This window comes from Dipodomys merriami, unplaced genomic scaffold, assembly GCF_024711535.1.
Source record: "Dipodomys merriami isolate MVZ:Mamm:240054 unplaced genomic scaffold, mDipMer1.0.p SCAF_20, whole genome shotgun sequence".
NCBI classification, from domain to species: Eukaryota; Metazoa; Chordata; class Mammalia; order Rodentia; family Heteromyidae; genus Dipodomys; species Dipodomys merriami.
In genome coordinates this window covers 27,337,545-27,358,862 of record NW_027203382.1, presented here as the reverse complement: position 1 = coordinate 27,358,862, position 21,318 = coordinate 27,337,545, and the positions used below count along the sequence as shown (strand labels likewise).

Genomic DNA, 21,318 nt, shown 5'->3' with positions numbered 1-21,318 from the left:
GCTTTCTCTTCCATACCATCTACAATTCAGTGCTGCACTTCTCTGGAACTCTTTGGACAATTATGAATATCCTTCCTTTTCCAACTCCTACATACAAATGTATTTACACAGACATATAATCTCATGTACTGCTGGGCACCAGTGGCTCACATCTGTAATCCTAGCTACTCAGAAGGCTGAGATCTAAGGATCAAAGTTCCAATCCAGCCCAGGAAGGAAAGCCTTTAAGATGCTTATTTTCAATACCTAAAAACAAAAAGCCAGAAGTAGACCTGTTGCTCAAGTGATATAGCACTAGCCTTGAGCAAACGAAACTCAGGGGACAGCACCTGAGTTCAAGCGCCAGGACCAACACACACACACACAGACACACACACACATATACACACACAGCAGCCAATGGTGCTTCAAAGATCTTACCTGGCACTCTAGAATGAACTGCTGCTGAAACTTCCTTGCTTGCTTTTGTGGTTTCCTTTGAATAAAATTAGGATCTTTTTTAAAATCAAAATTTGTGTCAGAAACTGGGTACAGATAGATGGCTCATGCCTATAATCCTAGCTACTCAGAAGGCTAAGATCTGAGGATTGCATCAAAGCCAGCAGGGCAGAAAAGTCCATTAGACTCTAGTCTCCAATAAACTACTCAGAAAAAGCCAGAAGTGGCACTGTGGCTCAAGTGGTAGAGTGCTAGTTTTGAGCACAGAGAGGCTTGGGGACAGCTCCCAGACCCAGAATTCAAGCCTCTGGAGCAGCAAAAAAAAAAAAAAAAAAAAAAAAAAAGTGACAGAGAGCCTTTAGCTGAAGAGCTGAGGGACAGCGCTCAGGCCCAGAGTTCAAGGCCCACGACTGACAAAAAAATAAAATAAAATAAATAAGTAGGGGCTGGGAAGGTGGCTCAGTAGCAGAGTGCTTGCCCCGCATGCATGAGGCCCTAGGTTTGATTCCTCAGTACCACATAAACTAAAAAAGCCGGAAGTGGTGCTGTGGCTCAAGTGGTAGAGTGCTAGCCTTGAGCTGAAGAGCTGAAGGACAGCACCTAGGCACAGAGTTCAAGCCCCAGACCGACAATAATAATAATAATGATAATAATAATAAGTAAAAGAAAGAGAAAAAAAAAGAAGAAAAAGTTGCCCTGCTTTCATTTTGTGGGAATATAAAGATAACATGCCAACTTTATAATCTAAAAGGCTAGTTGGCTCATTCATAACCCAGAGAATGACAGAGGATTTCTCATTTTAAAGGAGTCAACTTTTTCCCTGGGCTTATGATATTAACAGAAGTTGTGTTTGTTAAAGAAAAGATCTGCCAGGTGCTGGTAGATCATGCCTTTAATCCTGGCTACTCAGGAGGCTGAGATATGAGGATCATGGTTCAAAGTCACCTGGGCAGGAAAGTCTGTGACACTCTGATCTCCAATTAACCACCAGAAAACGGGAAGTGGTGCTGTGGCTCAAGTGGTAAAGGGCTTGCCATGAGCTGAAGAGCACGGGGACAGCACCTAGACCCAGAGTTCAAGCCCCACGACCAACAAAAAGAAAGAAAGAAAGAAAAAGATCTCCCATATCTGAAAAAGACCAAGAACAAACTCATGTGTCCCCAACTTCAAATGAAACTTGCAGATGGGACCCATTAACTCTACATAAAGGGAATGACTACACAATTCCTGGTGTTAAAGTCTTGTATCATCTTGTTCTGTAGCTGAGTTCCCATCTATACCTAGCATGATAGGTAATTATTAGTATAATTTATTGGCTTACTTACATATAAGGCCTGATTTTTTTTTTTTTTGGGTCCGGTTGTGGGGCCTGAACTCTGGGCCTGGGCACTGTCCTTCAGCTCTTCAGCTCAAGGCTAGCACTCTACCACTTGAGCCACAGCGCCACTTCTGGCTATTTTCTTTTTGCTTATGTGGTGCTGAGGAATCAAACCCAGGGCCTCAGGCATGCAAGGCAAGCGCTCTACCACTGAGCCACCTTCCCAGCCCCAAGGCCTGAATTTTTTTAATTTTATTTTTTTGCCAGTCCTAGGGCTTGAACTCAGGGCCTGGGCACTGTCTCAAAGCTTCCTTTTGCTCAAGGCTAGCACTCTACCACTTGAATACTAGTTGTTTTGTTTGCTTGTTTTTGTAGTTTATTGGAGATAAGAATTGTTCGGAGCCAGACACCAGTGACTGACGCCTGTAATCCTAGCTACTCAGGAGTCTATATCTGAGGATCATGGTTCAAAGCCAGCCTGGGCAGGAAAGTCCATGAGCAGAGCCTGTTATCTCCAATTAACCTCCAGAAAATTGGAAGTGGCACTGTGGCTTAAGTGATAGAGCACTAGCCTTGATCTGAAGAGCTCGGGGACAGCACCCAGGCCCAGAGTTCAAGCCCCATAACCAACGCCCCCCCCCCCAAAAAAAAGAGAGAATCAGGGCTGGGAAGATGGTTCAGTGGTAGAGTGCTTGCCTAGCATGTATAATGCCCTAGGTTCAATTCCTCAGTACCACATAAACAGAAAAACCTGGAAGTGGTGCTGTGGCTCAAGTGGTAGAGGGCTAACCTTAGGCAAGAGAAGCTCAGGGACAGTGCCCAGGCCCACAGTTCAAGCCCTAGGACTGGCAAAAAAAAAAAAAAAAAAAAGAATCGCATCAACTTTCCTGCCTGAAATGTCTTCAAACTACAATCTTCAGATCTCAGCATCCTGAATAGCTAGGATTACAGGTGTGATCCACAGGTGCCCGGCAGGCTTGATTTTTGTTTGAAACAGTTTCCAATCACATGACCATGGATTGCTAGAACAGAAACAGTGGCTGGGTTGATTACCAAGACTTCAGAATGTTCACGCTGACTCTGAGGGTCTGGCATCTCTTCTGCAGAAGATTTCATATTTTGGAGAAATAGACAACTAGGAATAAAAGTTAAAAGTTATAATATAATAGTTATATGTAATTAAGCATTTGTGCTAGGTTTTGAAAAACACTGCTCGATGCCAGGCGCCGGTGGCTCACAGTTGTAATCTTAGCTACTGAAGAGGCTGAGATCTGAGGACTGCAGTGCAAAGCCAGCCTGGGCAAGAAAGTCCATGAGACTCTTACCTCCAATAAACTACCAGAAACCCGGAAGTGGCACTATGGCTCAAGTGATAGAGCACTTGCCTGGAGCTGAAGAGCTCAGGGACAGCACCCAGGTCCAGAGTTCAAGCCCCACAACTGACAAAAAAAGAAAAGAAAAAAAAAAAGAAAAAGAAAAACACTGCTAGAGTGTCAGTGATAAGAATTAAGTGTAAAATAAACATTTTCAGTCAGTATCAGTATCATCTGCCAAAAGGACTCTCAGCCATTGACATGTGCATTGTTTGAAAAGTAAAAGTGAGGACATACAGGGAACTGGTTGGGACAAGTGTATGTTTAACCATGTTGAAAACCAACTGAGATTAACCTACAATGATTAAAAGTTGCCAGGTGCTAGTGGTAGCGTATATATGGGAGTATACATAGGAAGATCACAGTCTAGACTAGACTAGACATAAATGCAGGATTCTATCTGAAAAATAATAAAAACAAAAAGGCTAGTGGCATGGCTCAAGTGCTAGAGTACCTGCCTGGCAAGCACATGGCCCTCCTGAGTTCAAACTCCAGTATTAGAAAAAAATATTAAGGCAAATTTTCATTACAAAATTGAAAAAAATCAACTGTGTAACAGTGGCTCAGGAACTGAGACAGGGAAGTCTGTGACATTCTTATCTCCATTTAACAATCAAAAAAGCCAAAAGTAGAGTGGTGTTTCAAGTGATAGAGTGCTAGCCTTGATCAAAAGAAATTCAGAGACAGTGCCTAACACATGATCTAAGCACATGATTTTATTCCTCGTTTAGTCATTCAGGATACTATTGTATACTGTACAAACTTCAGAGGATTAGTTACAAATTATGAAAAAGTACTGCCTTAACTAGCCCCAAAACTGTTATCTGATTCACACTGAAGCAAGCTGTTACAGATCTTCAAATCAAGTATTTTCTTCTAAAGTCCTTAATATAAATAAAATTATACATACATACACACTAACCACTCATTACACAAGACATTTTTTTTTGGGGGGGGTCAGTTGTGGGGCTTGAACTCTGGGCCTGAGTGCTGTTCCTGAGCTCTTCAGCTCAAGGTTAGTGCTCTACTACTTGAGCCACAGTGTCACTTTCAGTTTTCTGGTGGTTAATTGGAGATAAGAGTCTCACGGACTTTCCTGCCTGGGCTGGCTTTGAACCATGAACCTCAGATTTCAGCCTCCTGAGTAGCCAGGATAACAAGTGTGAGCCACCGGCACCTGGCTTACAGAAGACATTGTTAAAAGTCTTATTTAGGGGCTGGGAAGGTGGCTCTGTGAGAGGGCACTTGCCTTGCATGCAAGAGGCCCTGGGTTCGATTCCTCAGCACCACATAAGCAAAAAGAAAAAAGCTGGAAGTAGCGCTGTGGCTCAAGTGGTAGAGCACTAGCCTTGAGCTGAAGAGCTGAGGGACAGCGCCCAGGCCCAGAGTTCAGGCCCCACAATCGGACCCCCCCAAAAAAAGTCTTATTTAGGTCTGGGAAGTTGGCTCAGTGGTAGAGCGCTTGCCTCGCATGCATGAGGCCCTGGGTTAGATTGCTCAGCACCACATAAGCAGAGAAAAGCCAGAAGTGGCGCTGTGGCTCAAGTGGTAGAGGGCTAGCCTTGAGCTGAAGAGCTGAGGGATACCACCCAGGCCCAGAGTTCAGCCCCTAGGACCCACAAAAAAAAAAAAAAGTATTATTTAGGACAGGAGCTTGTGGCTCATGCCTGTAATCCCAGCCAAGGCAGGAAAGTTTGTGAGACTCTTATCTCCAATGAACCACCAGAAAACTAGAAATAGAGCTGTGGATCAAAGTGATAGAGTGCTAGCCTTGAGCAAAAAGCTCAAGGACAGAAAATGAAAATGTATCAAATATCAAAGTCTGAATGATGAGAGGAGTTAAGAACACCTGGGAACATTTGAGGGACTAGTATTAAGTACACAAAAATAGATGGCTATACTGTAATTAAGAAAAAAACAGAAAATAAAGTTTTAGAGAAGGTGGAACCTTCATGATGTTGGTGGGAACTTAAGATGGTACAAAACAGTTTGGCTAAAAGTCAAATATAAAATTTCCATATAGGGCTGGGAAGCTGGCTCAGTGGTAGAGTGCTTGCCTCGCATGCATGAGGCCCTGGGTTCGATTCCTCAGTACCACATAAGCAGAAAAAGCTGGAAGTGGTGTTGTGGCTCAAGTGGTAGAGCACTAGCCTTGAGTTGAAGAGCTGAGGGACAGCACCAGGCCCAGAGTTCAGGCCCCATGACCGACAATAAATAAATAAATAAATAAATTAAAGTAAAAAAATTACCATATAGTCTGCCAATTCCATTCCTGCATACCCAAAGTCACTGAATACAGGAACCCCAACAGATGTTAGCACACAAATGTTTATGACAGCACTAGTCACAAATCCAAAAAGTAGAAATCAACTCAAATGTGCATGAACCATGAATGGAGGAATAAAGGGTAGTATATTCATATGAAATATTATTTGACCACAGAAAGGGATGAATTACTAATACTTGCTTCACACTGTAATCTCCAAAGCAATCTGCAAAGTGAAAGAAGCCAGACACAAAAGGTCATATTGCTTGTTTCTGTTTACATGAAATATCCAATATAGGTAAACTATAGACACAGAGCCCTAGTGTCTTGGAAGATAAGTGATTGCTTAATGGATATAGAGTTTTTTGGGGGAGTGTCATCACTGTTCCATTTGGAGGGATGGTTGTACAACATTGTGAATGTACTAAATATCATAGAGTTCAATCTTCACGTGGTTTGTATGAGGAGCCAGACACTGGTGGCTTATGCCTGTAATTCCTAGCTACTCGGTAGGCTTAGCTCTAGAAGATACAGATTCAAAACCAGTCTGAGAAGAAAATTCTGTTGGACTTGATCTCTAATTAACCAGCAAAAATCTGATTGAAAGTGTGGCTCCAGGGGCTGGGAAGGTGGCTCAGTGGTAGAGCGCTTGCCTTGCATGCCTGAGGCCCTGGGTTCGATTCCTCAGCACCACATAAGCAAAAAGAAAAAAAAAGCTGGAAGTGGCGCTGTGGCTCAAGTGGTAGAGCGCTAGCCTTGAGCTGAAGAGCTGAGGGACAGCGCCCAGGCCCAGAGTTCAGGCCCCATGACCGGACCCAAAAACAAAAAAAAACATAAAAAAAAAAAAAAAAAAAAAAGAAAGTGTGGCTCCAGTGGTAAAGCATCTACTGCAAACAACCATGCTGAGGGAGAACACGAGACCCTGAGTCAAACCGTGGTATAAGCAATAAACAAACAAATAAAATGGTTCATGACATTGGGTACTGGTGGCTCATGCCTATCGGTCTAACTACTCAGGAGGCTGAGGTCTAAGGATCAAGGTTCAAAGTCAGCCCAGGCAGGAAAGTCTATGAAACTCTTTATCTCCAATTAACCACTTAAAAACCGGAAGTAGAACTGTGGCTCAAAGTGGTTAGAGCACTAGCCTTGAGCAAAAAAGCTCAGAGTCAGCTCCCAGACCCAGAGTTCAAGTCCCATGACTAACAAAAAATAAAATAAAGGTTCATGAGTGCATTTTACTTAAACAACAAAAAAATACATAAACTAATAAGACAATTACTTGTACAAAACTAAAAAGATGTACAGAAAGGGACAATGAGTCAGAACATACTACAAGCTTCTGCCAACATAGCATTTATGTAGTTATGATCATGTAAACATGTAATGTAAAAATAATGACCTAGAACCAAAACCAAGATTCAATGATAATTAGAGAACAGTTAGACAGGAAGGCTGTTGTGAGAGTAAGAAGATGAAATACATACAGACAAGTTCTTCAGTCTGAATCAGAGGAGATAAAGATATCTTCCACAGAATGGACAAGTCATTTGAGTGCATTCAAAGTCGTACTCACCTGGGAGAATATTTGATATGATCTTTCAATGGGTCATCATCTTCTTTCCATTTCTCCATACACAAGCCACAGGAAAAGCAATGCACAATGTCCTTAATTTCTAGAAAGAAGGAAATTTGATTTGTGTCAATAACACATACATTCATCTCCTGACAAGTAGATGATAACTCACAGACCTTTGTTAGTGGCACCCTATTTGCATTTTTAATTGCATTTGTTTCAAAGTGTAAGCAGACCGGTCACTAGGGAGGCCCACATGACGTAGTCTACCAGTGAAAGGTGAGCAATGGAATCAGTAGACACTGGGTACTCTTTCTTCTCCCTGTACTTCATATTGCATACTTGGAATATCTTCATGAGCCTGGATACTGTCTCTCAGCTTTTTTGTTGTTGTTGTTTAAAATTTGTAGTCTACCACTTGAGCCACAGATCTGCTTCTGGCTTTTTGATAACTAATTGGAGATAAGAGTGTCAGGGACTTTGCTCCCTGGGCTGGCTTTGATCCTAGGATCTCAGTCTTCTGAGTAGCTGGCATTATAGGCATAAGACACCAGCACCTGGTGAGCCTGTATTTCTTTAGAAGGAAATGAGTATGAGGTTGTGCCTGCAATTCAAACTGGAAATAATAGGTTCATCATTTTCCTTGCTCTCTTAGATCCTGATAAACATGGCTAAGCTGGGGCAGAGGAAAGGATCCTTCACACTGAGCCAAAAATCTGACCTCCAAAGCATGCAGGATGAGTAGGCCCTTGAGGAGGGATGGAGTGTTTGAGAAGGAGTAAGTGAGCACTTTGGAGAGAGGCCTTGGGGAAGGCTGGTAAGAGAACACAATAACAAGTAGGGAGAGAGGGCAGAATGCTCTCTTCTCAAAGGCTTATGGTGGTAAGGTACTAAGGCTTGTTGTGCCAAGGGACTATGTTTGTTAGGCAGATTAACAATGACACTCCCTTTCCTGGACTGCTCTAATATATTTGTGAGACCTACAGAATCACTCAGTTGAAGAGCTACATGTAACTCCTCTGTAACTTCCAGTGCATTTGGTGTGAGGAAGAGGAACAAGGAAGGGGTGTGGAATCCTCTCTCCATGCCTTTCATTCTCTGTACAGACTGAGCTGTGTGGGAATCAGCTTTGCGGGTTACATAGTGCGGAACATACCTCCCTGGTGACTTCACTAGAGAGAAGACAACACTTTTACATGTTTCTAGTGTAAATAAATCTCCTGAGATTTTTTTTTTTTCCCTTTTAGCAGAGTATCGGAGGTTGATCTCCTTATCCCACTTTTTTTTCTCTCTCTCTAATATCAGGGCTAGAATTTAAGGCCTACACACTGTCACTTGTTTTTTTCCACTGAAGGCTGACACTCTACCATTTGAGCCAGACCTCTATTTTCAGTTTTTTTTTTGTAGTTAATGGAAGAAGAGTCTCACATACTTTCTTGTGAGGCCTAGCTTTGAACCCGGATTCCGAGACTTCAGCCCTACTGTGTGGCTACGATTACAGGCATGCCACCAGCACCTAGCCACATCCCACCTTTTCCCATTTCTCCATAGACAAACCCCAATTCTTTTTTTGGGGGGGGGATGGAGCTTAAACTCTGGGCCTGGGCACTGTCCTTCAACTCTTCAGCTCAAGGTGAGTTCTGTACCGCTTGAGCCACAGCGCCAGTTCTGGTTTTCTGGTGGTTAACTGGAGATACGAGTCTCACAGCCTTCCCTGCCCGGGCCAGCTTTGAACCTCAATCCTCAGATCTCAGCCTCCTGAATATCTAGGATTACAGTCATGAGCCACTGGCACCCATCTTGAAACCCCAATTCTTAGCAGGGCACATTGCCTCCCTGGAAGAATGTTCGCTTTCCTAGCTCCTGTAGAGATAGTCGTGGCCATCTGACTATGATCCAGTTAAGATATGTAATCAAGAGAAAAGTGGGGAATGAGAGGTGGGGGCAGATATATAGAATCCTGAGACAGTTTCTTATTGTCTAGGGGTGTAGGAAGCAGGGAAAGAAATATGGGGAAAGGAAAGGAAATGAGAATCATTCCAAACAGAGTACTTGTAGTCATTGTTCATCTGGGCCTCAAGGCTTCAAGTTCAAAGACTGACCACCTAAGAGAGGAATGAAAAAATATAGGAGGTGATTTATGGAGCAATAAAAAAATTAAAAAAAAAAAACAAACGTATGAACGAATGTTGTGTGTAGACTTATGTAAGCTCAGGACTATAACGTCATATGAGGTTTAGCTGGTGAAGCAAAGGAAGAGGTACTACCTACTGACTCACCTGTGAAGATAAGACCTGCTTTGGCCAGAAGTGAAACTTTCGAAGAGAATTTGTGAGGCCAGTTCTTAAAAGTGTCTAGGCGTAGTTCTTCATTAGCGAAGACACTGTCACTGTTGTAAGCTTGAATAAAAAGTATAGAGTGAGGTCAGCAAGCTTTGATATTTCCAAGTTCAAGTTATAGCCCCCTATTTACAGATGGAATATGTATGCTTCAAAAAAAATCGGGGTGGTTAGAAGACCAGACAGGAATGGACTGGGAATGTGGCTTAGTGGTAGAGTGATTGCCTAACATGCATGAAGCTCCTAGGTTTGATTCCTCAGTACCACATACACAGAAGAAGCTAGAAGTAGTACCTTGGCTCAAGAGGTACAGTTCTAGCCTTGAACAAAAAGAAGCTCAAGGACAGTGCCTAGGCCCCTGAGTTCAAGCCCCAGGACTGGGCAAAAAAAAAAAAAAAAAAAACAGGCAGGAGTTTAGATGAAGTAAGGTTGATCACATGTTGCTCCATAATACCAAGTCTCTCATCCATTGACAGACATGTCAATCATGTCAACGAATTTTCATGAACTCTTATGCCCAGGGTGACCTTAACTACAATCCCCTAATATCTGCCTTCCAATTAGCTAAGATTACAGGCTTGAGCCAATATATTTGGCATCTTTTTTTCGTTATTGTTGTTAACAAAGAAGCAACTTTATTGAGAAGGTTCCTACACTGACTGGCCTGGGCCACAGTATCGGGAGCTGATACTGCGATCCCGAGCGGCCTATATTTGGCATCTTTTGTTCATACTTTGTTTTTGAGACAGTGTTGCTAACTTTGCCCATACTGGTCTTGACCTCTGAATTCTCCTGCCTGTACTTCCCAAGTAGCTGGGATTACAGAGATGTACAACCATGCCCATCCAGTATTTTGTTTGCTTGCTTGTTTAAGTCAAGCAAGTGTGAAGTCCAAATACTGACAACAGAAAAAACAAAAACAAAACAGTTCTCCGGTGGCTCATGCCTGTAATCCTAGCTACTCAGAAGACTGGGATCTGAGGATCACAGTTCAAAGCCAGCCCAAGCAGGAAAGTCTGTGAGACTCTTTTTTTTTTTTTTTTGGGTCCAGTCGTGGGGCCTGAACTCTGGGCCTGGGCGCTGTCCCTCAGCTCTTCAGCTCAAGGCTAGCGCTCTACCACTTGAGCCACAGCGCCACTTCCGGCTTTTTTCTTTTTGCTTATGTGGTGCTGAGGAATTGAACCCAGGGCCTCAGGCTTGCAAGGCAAGCGCTCTACCACTGAGCCACCTTCCCAGCCCGTCTGTGAGACTCTTATCTCCAATAAACCACCAGAAAACTAGAAGTGGTGCTGTGGCTCAAGTGGCAGAGCATTTGCCTTGAGCTGAACAGCTGAGGGGCAGGGCCCAGGCCCAGAGTTCAAGCCCCATGACAAAAAAAGAAAAGAAAAGAAAAAGCTTACGGAGCTCAGACTGACCTTGAACACTCAGTCCTCTTACTTGTGATTCTTTTTTTTTTTTTTTTTTTGTCGGTCGTGGGGCTTGAACTCTGGGCCTGGGCGCTGTCCCTCAGCTCTTCAGCTCAAGGCGAGCGCTCTGCCACTTGAGCTACAGCGCCACTTCCGGTTTTCTGGTGGTTTATTGGAGATAGGAGTCTCACGGTCTCTCCTGCCCGGGCTGGCTTTGAACCGTTATCCTCAGATCTCAGCCTCCTGAGTAGCTAGGATTACAGGCGTGAGCCACCAGCGCCCGGCTTACTTGTGATTCTTAAGTGCTAGGGTCACCAGTGTGTGCTACCATACTTGGTACTAACCCTAGATTTCTTGCGATTACTTTATTTTTGTGCTGTTATAGAGGCTTAAACCCAGGACTTGGGTGCTGTCCCTTAGACTTTTTTTTCAAGGCTGGTGCTCTACTACTTAAACCACAGCTCACTTACAGCTTTTTGGTGGTTAACTGGAGATAAAAGTGTCTCAGATTGCCTATCCAGGCTGGCTTCAAACTGAGATTCTCAGATTCCAATATTAGCTAGGATTACAGCTATGCGCCACTAGTACCTGGCTATTCAATTTTGAAATTTATATTATTTAATTCCTTAACAGCACATTGAGCCATTTAAGAATGTTTTCAAGCTGGGCATGGAGTGTTTCACCTGAAATCCCAGCTAATCAGGAAGCAGAGTTCAGGAAGACCTCTGGTTCATGGCCAGCATGGGCAAAAAGTTAGTGAGACTCCATTTCAACAAATGAGTTTGATATAACGGTGATTACAAGTACATACTCCATTGTCATCCAGGGCAGAAAAGTCTGAGAGCTTCTATCTCCAATTAACCAGAAATATGCTGGACTGGTGGTGTGTCTCAAGTAGTAGAGTGTCAGCTACACAGCTGGGCTCTGATTTCATTTTTATTTTATTTTATTTATTTTGTTGGTCGGTTGTGGGGCTTGAATTCTGGGCCTGGGCACTGTCCCTCAGCTCAAGGCTAGCGCTCTACCACTTGAGCTACAGTGCCACTTCCGGTTTTATGGTGGTTTATTGGAGATAAGAGTTCTTTCCTGCCCAGGCTGGCTTTGAACCTTGATCCTCAGCCTCCTGAGTAGCTAGGATTATAGGCGTGAGCCACCGGCGCTAGCTGGGATCTGATTTCAAGACCAGGTCCTGGAGCAACAAACAATCTCTGGGCTTCTATCATCTTGGCAAAAGTCTGCTGTGGTTTGCTGTAACTCTCAGAGCATAGTTGATCATGCTGTGAAATATAAAATCTAATTACTGCTGAGCACAATGGAAAGAAAGGGGAGATGTCTTTAAAAAACGACTGACTAATCTGAATGCAACCTTTCTATTCCCACAAAGGAATTAAACATTGAATGTTTATTTTATTTATTTATTTATTTATTTTGGGTCCGATCATGGGGCCTGAACTCTGGGCCTGGGCGCTGTCTCTCAGCTCTACAGCTCAAGGGTAGCCCTCTACCACTTGTACCACAGTGACACTTCTGGCTTTTTTCTTTTTGCTTATGTGGTGCTGAGGAATCGAATCCAGGGCCTTATGCATGCAAGGCAAGCGCTCTACCACTGAGCCACCTTCCTAGCCCCTAAACCTGGAATATTTAAAGGGACAAAAAGCATAAGAAGAACTAAACAAAGCAAAACTACTGGTATATGCCTGAGTTTTTACCTGATGCCATAGGTAATTCTCTCTGGATCCAGGAATTCACAAAATGTTCTCCCTGAGGAAAATGAAATTCATGTTATAGATGGTTTGATATATAAAATGGAAAACTGGGAGCAAGACTTCCTGCAGACAAAAAAAAAAAAAAAAAAAAAAAAAAAAGACTTCCTGCCAAGGGAAGAGCCTCATTAGACAGTGGCAGAGCTGCCAGAGAAGCATCATTTGAATTTTGATTCCTAGTGTTGGCAAGGTTTTCTTGTGTGTATGTGTGCTAGTACTGGAGCTTGAAATCAGGACCTCATGCTCTACCACTGGAGCCACACCTCCATTTCTGGCATTTTGCTGGTACACTGGAGATAAAGAGTCTCTCAGATTTGTCTGCTCTGTCTGGTTTCCAACCTCGATTCTCAGATCTCAGCCTCTTGAGTAGCTTGAATTACTGGTGCTGGTAAGCCACCAGCCCTTGTCTCTGGAAAGGTTTTTAAAACAGAGCAAAGGGTGACACTGTCCCAAAAAGAAATGTACTCTCAGGCTGGGAAGGTGGCTCAGTGGTAAAGTGCTCGCCTTGCATGCTTGAGGCCCTGGGTTCGATTCCTCAGCACCAAATCAGCAGAAAAAAAAAAAGCCGGAAGTGGCGCTGTGGCTCAAGTGGTAGAGTGCTAACCTTGAGCTGAAGAGCTGAGGGACAGCGCCCAGGCCCAGAGTTCAGGCCCCATGACGGGACCTAAAAAAGAAAAAGAAAAAAGAAATGTACTCTCACTGGGCACTGGTGGCTGACACCTGTAATCCTGTAATCCTAGCTTCTCAGAAGGCTGAGATATGAGGATTGAGGTTCAAAGCCATCCTGGGCAGGAAAGTCCACTAGACACTTATCTCCAATTAGACTCTAGAAAGCCAGAAGTGACGCAGTGGCTCAAAGTGGTAGAGCACTAGCTGGAACAGAAAAGCTCAGGGACAGCATCCAGGCCCAAACTTCAAGCCACATGACCAATAAACAAACAAACAAATAAATAAATGTGCACTCAGGCTGGTGCTGGTGGCTCACATCTGTAATCCTAGGTACTGAGGTTGAGATCTGAGGATTGTGGTTCCAAGCCAACCTATGAAAGAAAGTCTGTAAAACTTTTTTCTCCCATTAATGACCGGAAATCTAGAAGTGTAGCTGCAGCTCAAAGTGGTAGAACACTAGCCTTGAGTAGCATTCAGGGACAGCACACAGGCCTTGAGTTCAAGCCCCACCAACAAAAAATAAAAATAAAAATTTTAAAATCCTTTAAAAAAAGGTACTCCTTACCTGAGTTATGTAATGGTAAACTCTCTGTACATCACCTTTATAATAACAAATTTAAAAAATAGGAAAAAAAAACACAGAGCAAAACTGTTCTGAAGGTTTACACCTCTGCCCAACAGGAAACACTAACACCTCTTTTTCACATCAAGTGTAAAAAAATCTGTATGGGGGGGGGGAGGCTGGGAAGGGAGGTGAAGGGTAAACAAAGGAGGAGGCTGCAATGCTTGGTAAGAAATGTATGCATTATCCTGCCCATGTAATTGTAACCCCTCTGTACAGTATGTTCTCAAATAAAATAAAATAAAATAAAAAAAAATCTGTATCCGATTCCATAGAAGTAGTTCAATGAGAAACTAAGAAACATAGGCAGGAACTACATTCAGAAGGCGCCTGGGGTGACTGCGCTCAGATTTCTCCTGAGAAAACACCCTTCCTTTTTCAGTACATTTTTTCCACATGGTCTAGCTTTCTGGGTCACAGCCAATCCATTTTTTTCCTCTCTATTTCCTCCCCTTTCCTTTTCCCCTTTCTCTCCTCTCTCCCCTCTCTCCCTCTCCCCTCTCACAAACTCAAACTGGCTATCTGATGCTTTAGGCTCATTGGCAGGCACCCTACCACTTGAGTCATGCCTCCAACCGCTCCATTCTCTTCTTTCCTTAAGCCAATTTGGGTTGCATTTCCTGTTACTTGCACTAGGAAGTCCTTACTAGTGGAGTCTCAACAACTAGCTGGAAGGAGCTACCTGGCCCCCTGTGGGGGCAGGGCCAAGAGAGACAACTCATGGAGGCCTTCACAAAGGTGATTAGCAGAAAGGCAGGCAGACAGAACCCATCAAAACTCAGCCTTGGGCTGAGTGTACTAGCTATTCAGGAGGCTGAGATGTAAGGATCATGGTTCAAAGCCAGCCTAGGCAGAAAAGTTCCTGAGACTCTTATCTCCAATGAAGCTAAAGTAGAGCAGTAGCTCAAGTGGTAGAGCACCAGCTGTAAATGAAAAAAAATCAAGCAAGTGTGCAAGGTTCTTATTCAAACCCCAGTATTGTCCCATCTGCCAAAAAAAAAAAAAAAAAAAAGGCCATAGAAAAAGAAATTTTTAGTTCCCTAACCTAGAAAGAGAATGCATTTTTATTTTTATTATACACCCTTCAGATGAAAGGCAGGGGAATGAAAGGAGAAAGGAAGAAACAAACTATGACAGAAAAAGAGTCCTGTCCTGTGTTGATCCAGATATGTCATTAAAAACAAGTTGAGAAAAAAGTTTGTTGTTTATTAATTACCGTTACGTCAACAAATCCCTTGTAGCTTTGAATATACTGGGCAATTTCCTTGGAAGATTTCTTACTTTGAAGAAATTCACATCTACAATTAAAAATATAATTAAAATTTACTCCAGTACTGTGATAGATATGTCCTATAGCACAATAAAGATTTGTCAAAAATGTATTTAATTTGGGCTTGGAATGTGATTTGGTGGTAGAGTGCTTTGCCTGGGTTTGATTCCTCATTAGCACATAAAAAGAAAAAGCTGGAAGTGGCACTGTGGCTCAAGTGGTAGAGTGCTACCTTTGAGCAAAAGAAGCTCAGGGATACTGCCTAGGCCCTGAGTTCAATCCCCAGGACTAGCATTAAAAAAAAAAGCATTAAATTTTATACTTCAATAAAAATGTTCAGGCTGACTGCTGGTGGCTCACACCTGTAATAGTAGCTACTCAGGAGGCTGATCTGAGGAACGGTGTGCAAAGCCAGCCCAGGCAGAAAAGTCCTTGTGAGACTCCTATCCTCAATTAACCACTCAAAAACTGGAAGTAGCGCTGTGGCTCAAGTGGTACAGCACTAGCCTTGAACATAGAGAGGCTCAGGGACAGTGCCCAAGCCCTGAGTTCAAGCCCTACAACCAACAAAAACAAACAAATGAAAAACTTACTCCAAAAACTTACACAGGAGAATTTTCATTGTTTTGATGTACTTGTTTTTTTGTTTTGTTTTGCCAGTCTTTGAGGTTGACTTCTGGACTGGGCTAAAGCCAGCTTGGACAGGAAAGTCTGTGAGTCTCTTATCTCTAATTAATCACAGAAAAAGCTGAAAGTAGAGCTGTGGTTCAAGTGGTAGAATGGTTAATTTTAGCACAAAAGCTCAGGGACAGCACTTGGTACTGAGTTTAAGCCCCAGGACCAGCAAAAAAAAAAGTACTAGATATTAATCTATACACATTGAATTTTTTTGTTGTTGTTGGTTGTGGGGCCTGAACTCTGGACCTGGGTGCTGTCCTTCAACTCTTCAGCTCAAGACCATTGCTCTACCACTTGAGCCACAGCACCACTTCCAGTTTTCTGGTGGCTTTGAACTGTGATCCTAAGATCTCAGACTCCTGAGTAGCTAGGATTACAGGCGTGAACCACCGGCGGCCAGCACACTGAATTTTTTAAAAAGAGCTCTGGGTCTGGATGCTGGACTATGTCAGTATGGTAATGTCACCTCTACCTCAGTGTTGAGAGAGTACAGTAGAACCACTTCAGCTGGTCCTGTTCACAAGATGACCTGGGAATGGTATGGCTGGCTGTGGTTCAGAGGATAAGAAATGAAATGACAAGTACTCCTAGACATAATATTTGAGCTGGTTTAGGAGCCCAGGACCTAAAGCTTGGCTCCCATGGGCTAAGGAGCAGCACGCTACACTTTGAACACTTAGAACTGGTCTGGTGTCTGTTAGGATTGGCTCAGAGGCCAGAGGGACAGTTGATGAGTTGACAATCCTGGCTTTATCTAGAAGCTTGTAAAAAAGAGCTTCTGAGGGGGGTACTGGTGGTTCACCATTACTGTAATCCTAGCTACTTAGGAGATTGAGATCTGAGGACTGCAGTTGAAAGCCATGCTGGAGGAAAATCTGTGGGACTCTTATCTCCAATTAACCACCAAAAAAAAGTCAGAAGTGGAGCTGTGGCTCAACTGGTAGAGTGCTAGTCTTGAGCAAAACAGCTTAAGGATAGCACCCAGGCCTGGAGTTCAAGCCCCAGGACTCTCTCTCACAGAAAGAAAAAAAAAAAGACTTAAGTATAAAATATCAAAACAGGGGCTGGGAAGGTGGCTCAGTGGTAGAGTGCTTGCCTTGCATGCCAGAGGCCCTGGGTTTGATTCCTCAGCACCACATAAGAAAAAAGCCGGAAGTGGTGCTGTGGCTCAAGTGGTAGAGCGCTAGCCTTGAGCTGAAGAGCTGAGGGACAGCGCCCAGGCCCAGAGTTCAGGCCCCATGACTGGACCAAAAAAAACCCCCCAAAAACAATAAAATATCAAAACAGCCGGGCCACTAGTGGCTCACGCCAGTAATCCTAGCTACTCAGGAGGCTGGGATCAGAGGATCACAGTTCAAAGCCAGTCTGGGCAAGAAAGTCTGTGAGACTCTTACCTCCAACAAACTACTAAGAAAAAGCTGGAAGTGGGGCTGTGGCTCAAGTAGCAGAATGCTAGCCTTCAGTAAAAGAAGCTCAGGGACAGTGGCCAGGTCTCAAGTTCAAGTCCCAGGACTGGCAAAAAAAAAAAAAAAAAAAAAAAAAAAACAACTGCAAAAAACAAAAACAAACAAAACCTAAATCCACTTACTTGGGAAACCACTTGGCATGCTCCTTCCAAGGGTCATCTCCTTCTTCCCAATTTCCTAAGCATCCGCCACAGGAAAAACACTGTACAGTGTCCCTTTTACCTACACAGGGAAGAAAGCATTGTGATGTGATTATTTTGTGGACAACCAACACCTGTATTCTCTCATAACCATTATAATGGCGTCCTCACCCACAGGCCTGCTACCCCAAATGACTACTTTCTGAGCATGGACCCCCATCCCTCATCCATGGGCCTGCTTCATTTCCAGATCTCTAATCTCCTGCATTCAGTATGTCTGCTCTAGGGACTTCCCAGAGGTCACCACCATACCTGACTACAGATAGAATTTTCCAAACTTAAGGACAAATAACCTTAAAATCTATGTAGTTGGAATTATACATGCTGTTCCTAAGACAAATTAAAGACTAGGTGCCAGTGGTTAACACCTGTAATCCTAACTACTCAAGAAGCTGAGATATGAGGATCACAGTTCGAAGTCAACCTGGGCAGAAAAGTATGTGAGACTCTTATTTCCAATTAACTATCAAAAAGCTTAAGTAAAGCTATGGTTCAATTACTAAAGCACTAAGCCTTGAGTGAAAAAGCTAGGGGATGGTGCCCAGGCCCTAAGTTCAAAGCCCTCGTACTGACATATTCAACACACACACACACACACACACACACACACACACACACACACACACACACACACACACACACACACACACACACACACACACACACACACACACACACACACACACACACACACACACACACACAGATTAAAACAAAAGTAAAATTACTTAAGTTGAATTTTAATAAATGATATCTAATAGAACAAAATTGACAAATGAGAGACAAATCACAAAAATACTATAAAAAGCAACCAAACTATGCTATCTAAACTTAGTATAGCAGAGAAATCATTCAGAAAAGGGTTTCAAGGTACCTGTGAAAGCAAAGCCAGCCGCGGAGAGTTCCTGAGGGGGTATCCCCTGCACATAAAACGGCCAGGTCTGGAAGGATTCCAGTCTGGCCTCCTCTTCTTGGTACTTAGCTTTGTCCCCTTTCAGCTCCCAGGCTGGGCTCTTCACTCTTACATCATACTTGGATATGTTGCCAACGTCTTTGCCCAAAAGGAACTCACAATCTGGATGAAATTTCTTGTGCTCTCCCAAGGGAAGTTTCCAGAAGTTGGTGTCAAAGAGGATTAAGCTACAGCAGAAGCACTGAATCTCTGATTTTATTCCAGTAAAGTAAAAGCCAGCAGCTGCCATCTCCTGGGGTGTCCAGCATCTGTCCAAGTTATAGGTCATAAAAGTCTTCAACCGCTTTTCTTCATTGCGCATGTGTGCATTAAAACCTTTCTTAACCTCTTTGCGGGCTCTGTGCTGCTCTTCATCTACTTCCTTTCTAAGCTGAACTAGATCTGTGCCCAGAAAGCCAGACAGGGCTGAAAGCAAGCCATATTCATACTGGGAAGTCTTCTCCTCGGGTGCCTCCTCTGCACTGGCCATCTTGTAAAGAAGTAGGGAAAAGGAAAGTCATTGGGGATTTTTATTATAAAGAGCATGTTTTCACTGTTTATGATGATGGTAGAAGTGGAAGGAAGACCTGGATTTTCTCTTTCTTTCATCTGATAAAGAAAGAAAACTTGGGTTTGTCTTTCTTTCCTTCCCTCTCTCGTTACTTATATTCTTGTCCCAGTCCCAGGGCTTGAATTCAGGGCCTACGCACTGTCTCTAAACTTCCTTTTTGCTCAAGGCTAGCACTCTACCACTTGAACCACAGGCTCCACTTCGTTGATTTGTTGGAGTTAAGAGTATCACAGACTGTTCTGCCCCAGCTGGCTTGGAACTGGGACAGATCCTCAGATTTCAGCCTCCTGAGTTGCCAGGATTAGAGGTGTGAGCCACTAGCACCTGCTAGGAATTAAACCTGCCTCTGCAACACCGTCTATCCTTATTCCCCTGCCTCCAAAGAGAAGCAAGAGTCAAGTATGCCAGGGATAGGCACTGACTTACCTTGAACTTTATCAGCGTCCCAGGCAAACAGGAGGAGAATGTGGACTAAAGTACCCACACTTTCTTTCCTCTTTTCTGGGAAGCACTGACAAAATAAATTTGAGGAAGTAAAAGTGAAAACAAATTTGTAGAGAAGTTACCAGTAAAAAGCCTGAAGCATTGCAGCAATCAGGGTAGGCAAGTTTCTAAAGGTGTAACAAAGACTGTAAAGTCCCACAAGTTTGAATTCCAACAAATTCCAAATATATATAATTTTTTTGTCATTCATGAGGCTTGAACTCAGGGCCTGGGCACTGTCCCTGAGCTTTTTGCTCAAAGCCAGCATTCTACCATTTTGAGCCACAGCTCGACTTCTAGTTTTCTTTCTTTTTCTTTTTTTGGTCATGGGGCTTGGACTCTGGGCCTGGGCACTGTCCCTCAGCTCTTCAGCTCAAGACTAGCGCTCTACCACTTGAGCCACAGCGCCACTTCCAGCTTTTTCTACTTATGTGGTGCTGAGGAATTGAACCCAGGGCCTCATGAATGCAAGGCAAGCACTCTTACCACTGAGCCACCTTCCCAGCCCCTTGACTTCTAGTTTTCTGGTGGTTGATTGGAGATAAGAGTCTCAAGGACTTTCCTGCCCTGGCTAACTTTGATCCTCAAATCTCAGCCTCCAGAGTAGCCACCAGCCCAGTGCCCACCAGTGCCCAGCTGGTCATTCCCATATCTTTTTTGGTACTTGAATCTTTTGTTCATTTTTAAAATTAGATTGTTGGAAATGGTTTAGATTAAGTAGTAGTGGGTCAGACTTGAACAAAAAAATCTAAGGGAGAAAACCAGCTGGGACAGGAAAGTCCATTAGACTCTTAACCAATAATTATCCACCAGAAAAACTGGAAGTGGAGCCTTAAGCAAAGAGCTCAGGGACAGTAGCCAGGTCTGAAGCTCAAGCCCCATGACTGATTTAAAAAAATAAAAAGGCGGGGCGGGGGGGGGCAGGGGGAGGAGGGAAGGGGAAGGTTGGGAATGTGGCTTAGTGGTAGAGGGTACTTACCTAGCATGCATGAACTCAGTACCACATAACAGAAAATGCTGGAAGTAGTACTGTGGCTCAAGTGGTAAAGCATTAGCCTTGAGCACAGAGAGGCTCAAGGACAGTGCCCATGCCCTGAGTTCAAGCACCACGACTGGCCAAAAAAAAAAAAGGGGGGGGGGAGTGTGAGTCCCAGAGTTCAAGTCTCAGTACTAACACCAAAATAAGTAAAATTAGGTTTTTTTGTTTTTGTTTTTGTTTTTTTTTGGTGGGGGTGGAGGGGTGGAGTGGGGGGCTGAAGAATCCCAAATCTGGAAATAAGGCTACTGACTCAGCTAAACAGGGCAAGGAGCTTTCATTAGCTGTGTGGTTACCCTATTTGGGTAGTAGGATACGGCAGCCAAGATCTCTTACTGCAGGGTCTAAAAAGAGAAAAAACCACACAGGTGGTATTTGTCAAAGCAAGCAAGCAGATTTACAAAAGCAAAACAGACTTAAGCTACAGAAGCCTAAGTAAAACATAGCCTTGAATAAGCGTTGTATATTTTAAATCTCAAAACATTAGAAACGCATTCCCATTCCCATGATTCTCAAAACATTAGAAATTCATTCCAATGGTTGGGGATTTACTGAAATTTTCTTTTTTTGGTCAGTCATGGGACCTGAACTCTGGACCTGGGCGCTGTCCCTCAGCTCTTCAGCTCAAGGCTAGCGCTCTACCACTTGAGCCACAGCACTACTTCCAGCTTTTTCTGCTTATGTGGTACTGAGCAATCAAACCCAGGGCCTCATGCATGCAAGGCAAGCACTCAACCACTGAGCCACCTTCCCAACCCTTAAGAAATCATTTTTAATATAAGCCTTTGGCTAATATAGCAACGCAGGTAGCTGGTGATACACCTCAAGGTTGTCAGTGGCCTTCAGCAAAGCTGCCAGCCTAGGAAACTTGAGTGAGAGATGTTCTTTTCCTTTA

General features: G+C 43.5%; 1 protein-coding gene across 2 annotated transcripts in view; it reads right to left on the bottom strand.

The window, feature by feature from the left end:
• Naip (NLR family apoptosis inhibitory protein) overlaps positions 1-20,208 on the bottom strand; it is a 40,857-nt gene extending 20,649 nt beyond the window's left edge. The window contains exons 1-9 of one of the 2 annotated variants that reach the window (XM_070031299.1): positions 19,331-20,208; positions 18,256-18,823; positions 17,304-17,403; positions 14,984-15,065; positions 12,423-12,474; positions 9,248-9,367; positions 6,969-7,068; positions 2,810-2,891; positions 421-475 (exon numbers count right to left, since the gene is read on the bottom strand). In XM_070031299.1, coding sequence (XP_069887400.1) covers positions 421-475; positions 2,810-2,891; positions 6,969-7,068; positions 9,248-9,367; positions 12,423-12,474; positions 14,984-15,065; positions 17,304-17,403; positions 18,256-18,823 — 1,159 coding nt within the window. In that variant the 5' untranslated portion in view covers positions 19,331-20,208. Of the gene's footprint in view, positions 1-420; positions 476-2,809; positions 2,892-6,968; positions 7,069-9,247; positions 9,368-12,422; positions 12,475-14,983; positions 15,066-17,303; positions 17,404-18,255; positions 19,182-19,330 lie in introns of those variants that run through there. The other variant, XM_070031300.1, reaches the window with a different exon arrangement.
• Positions 20,209-21,318: the final 1,110 nt, after the last annotated feature.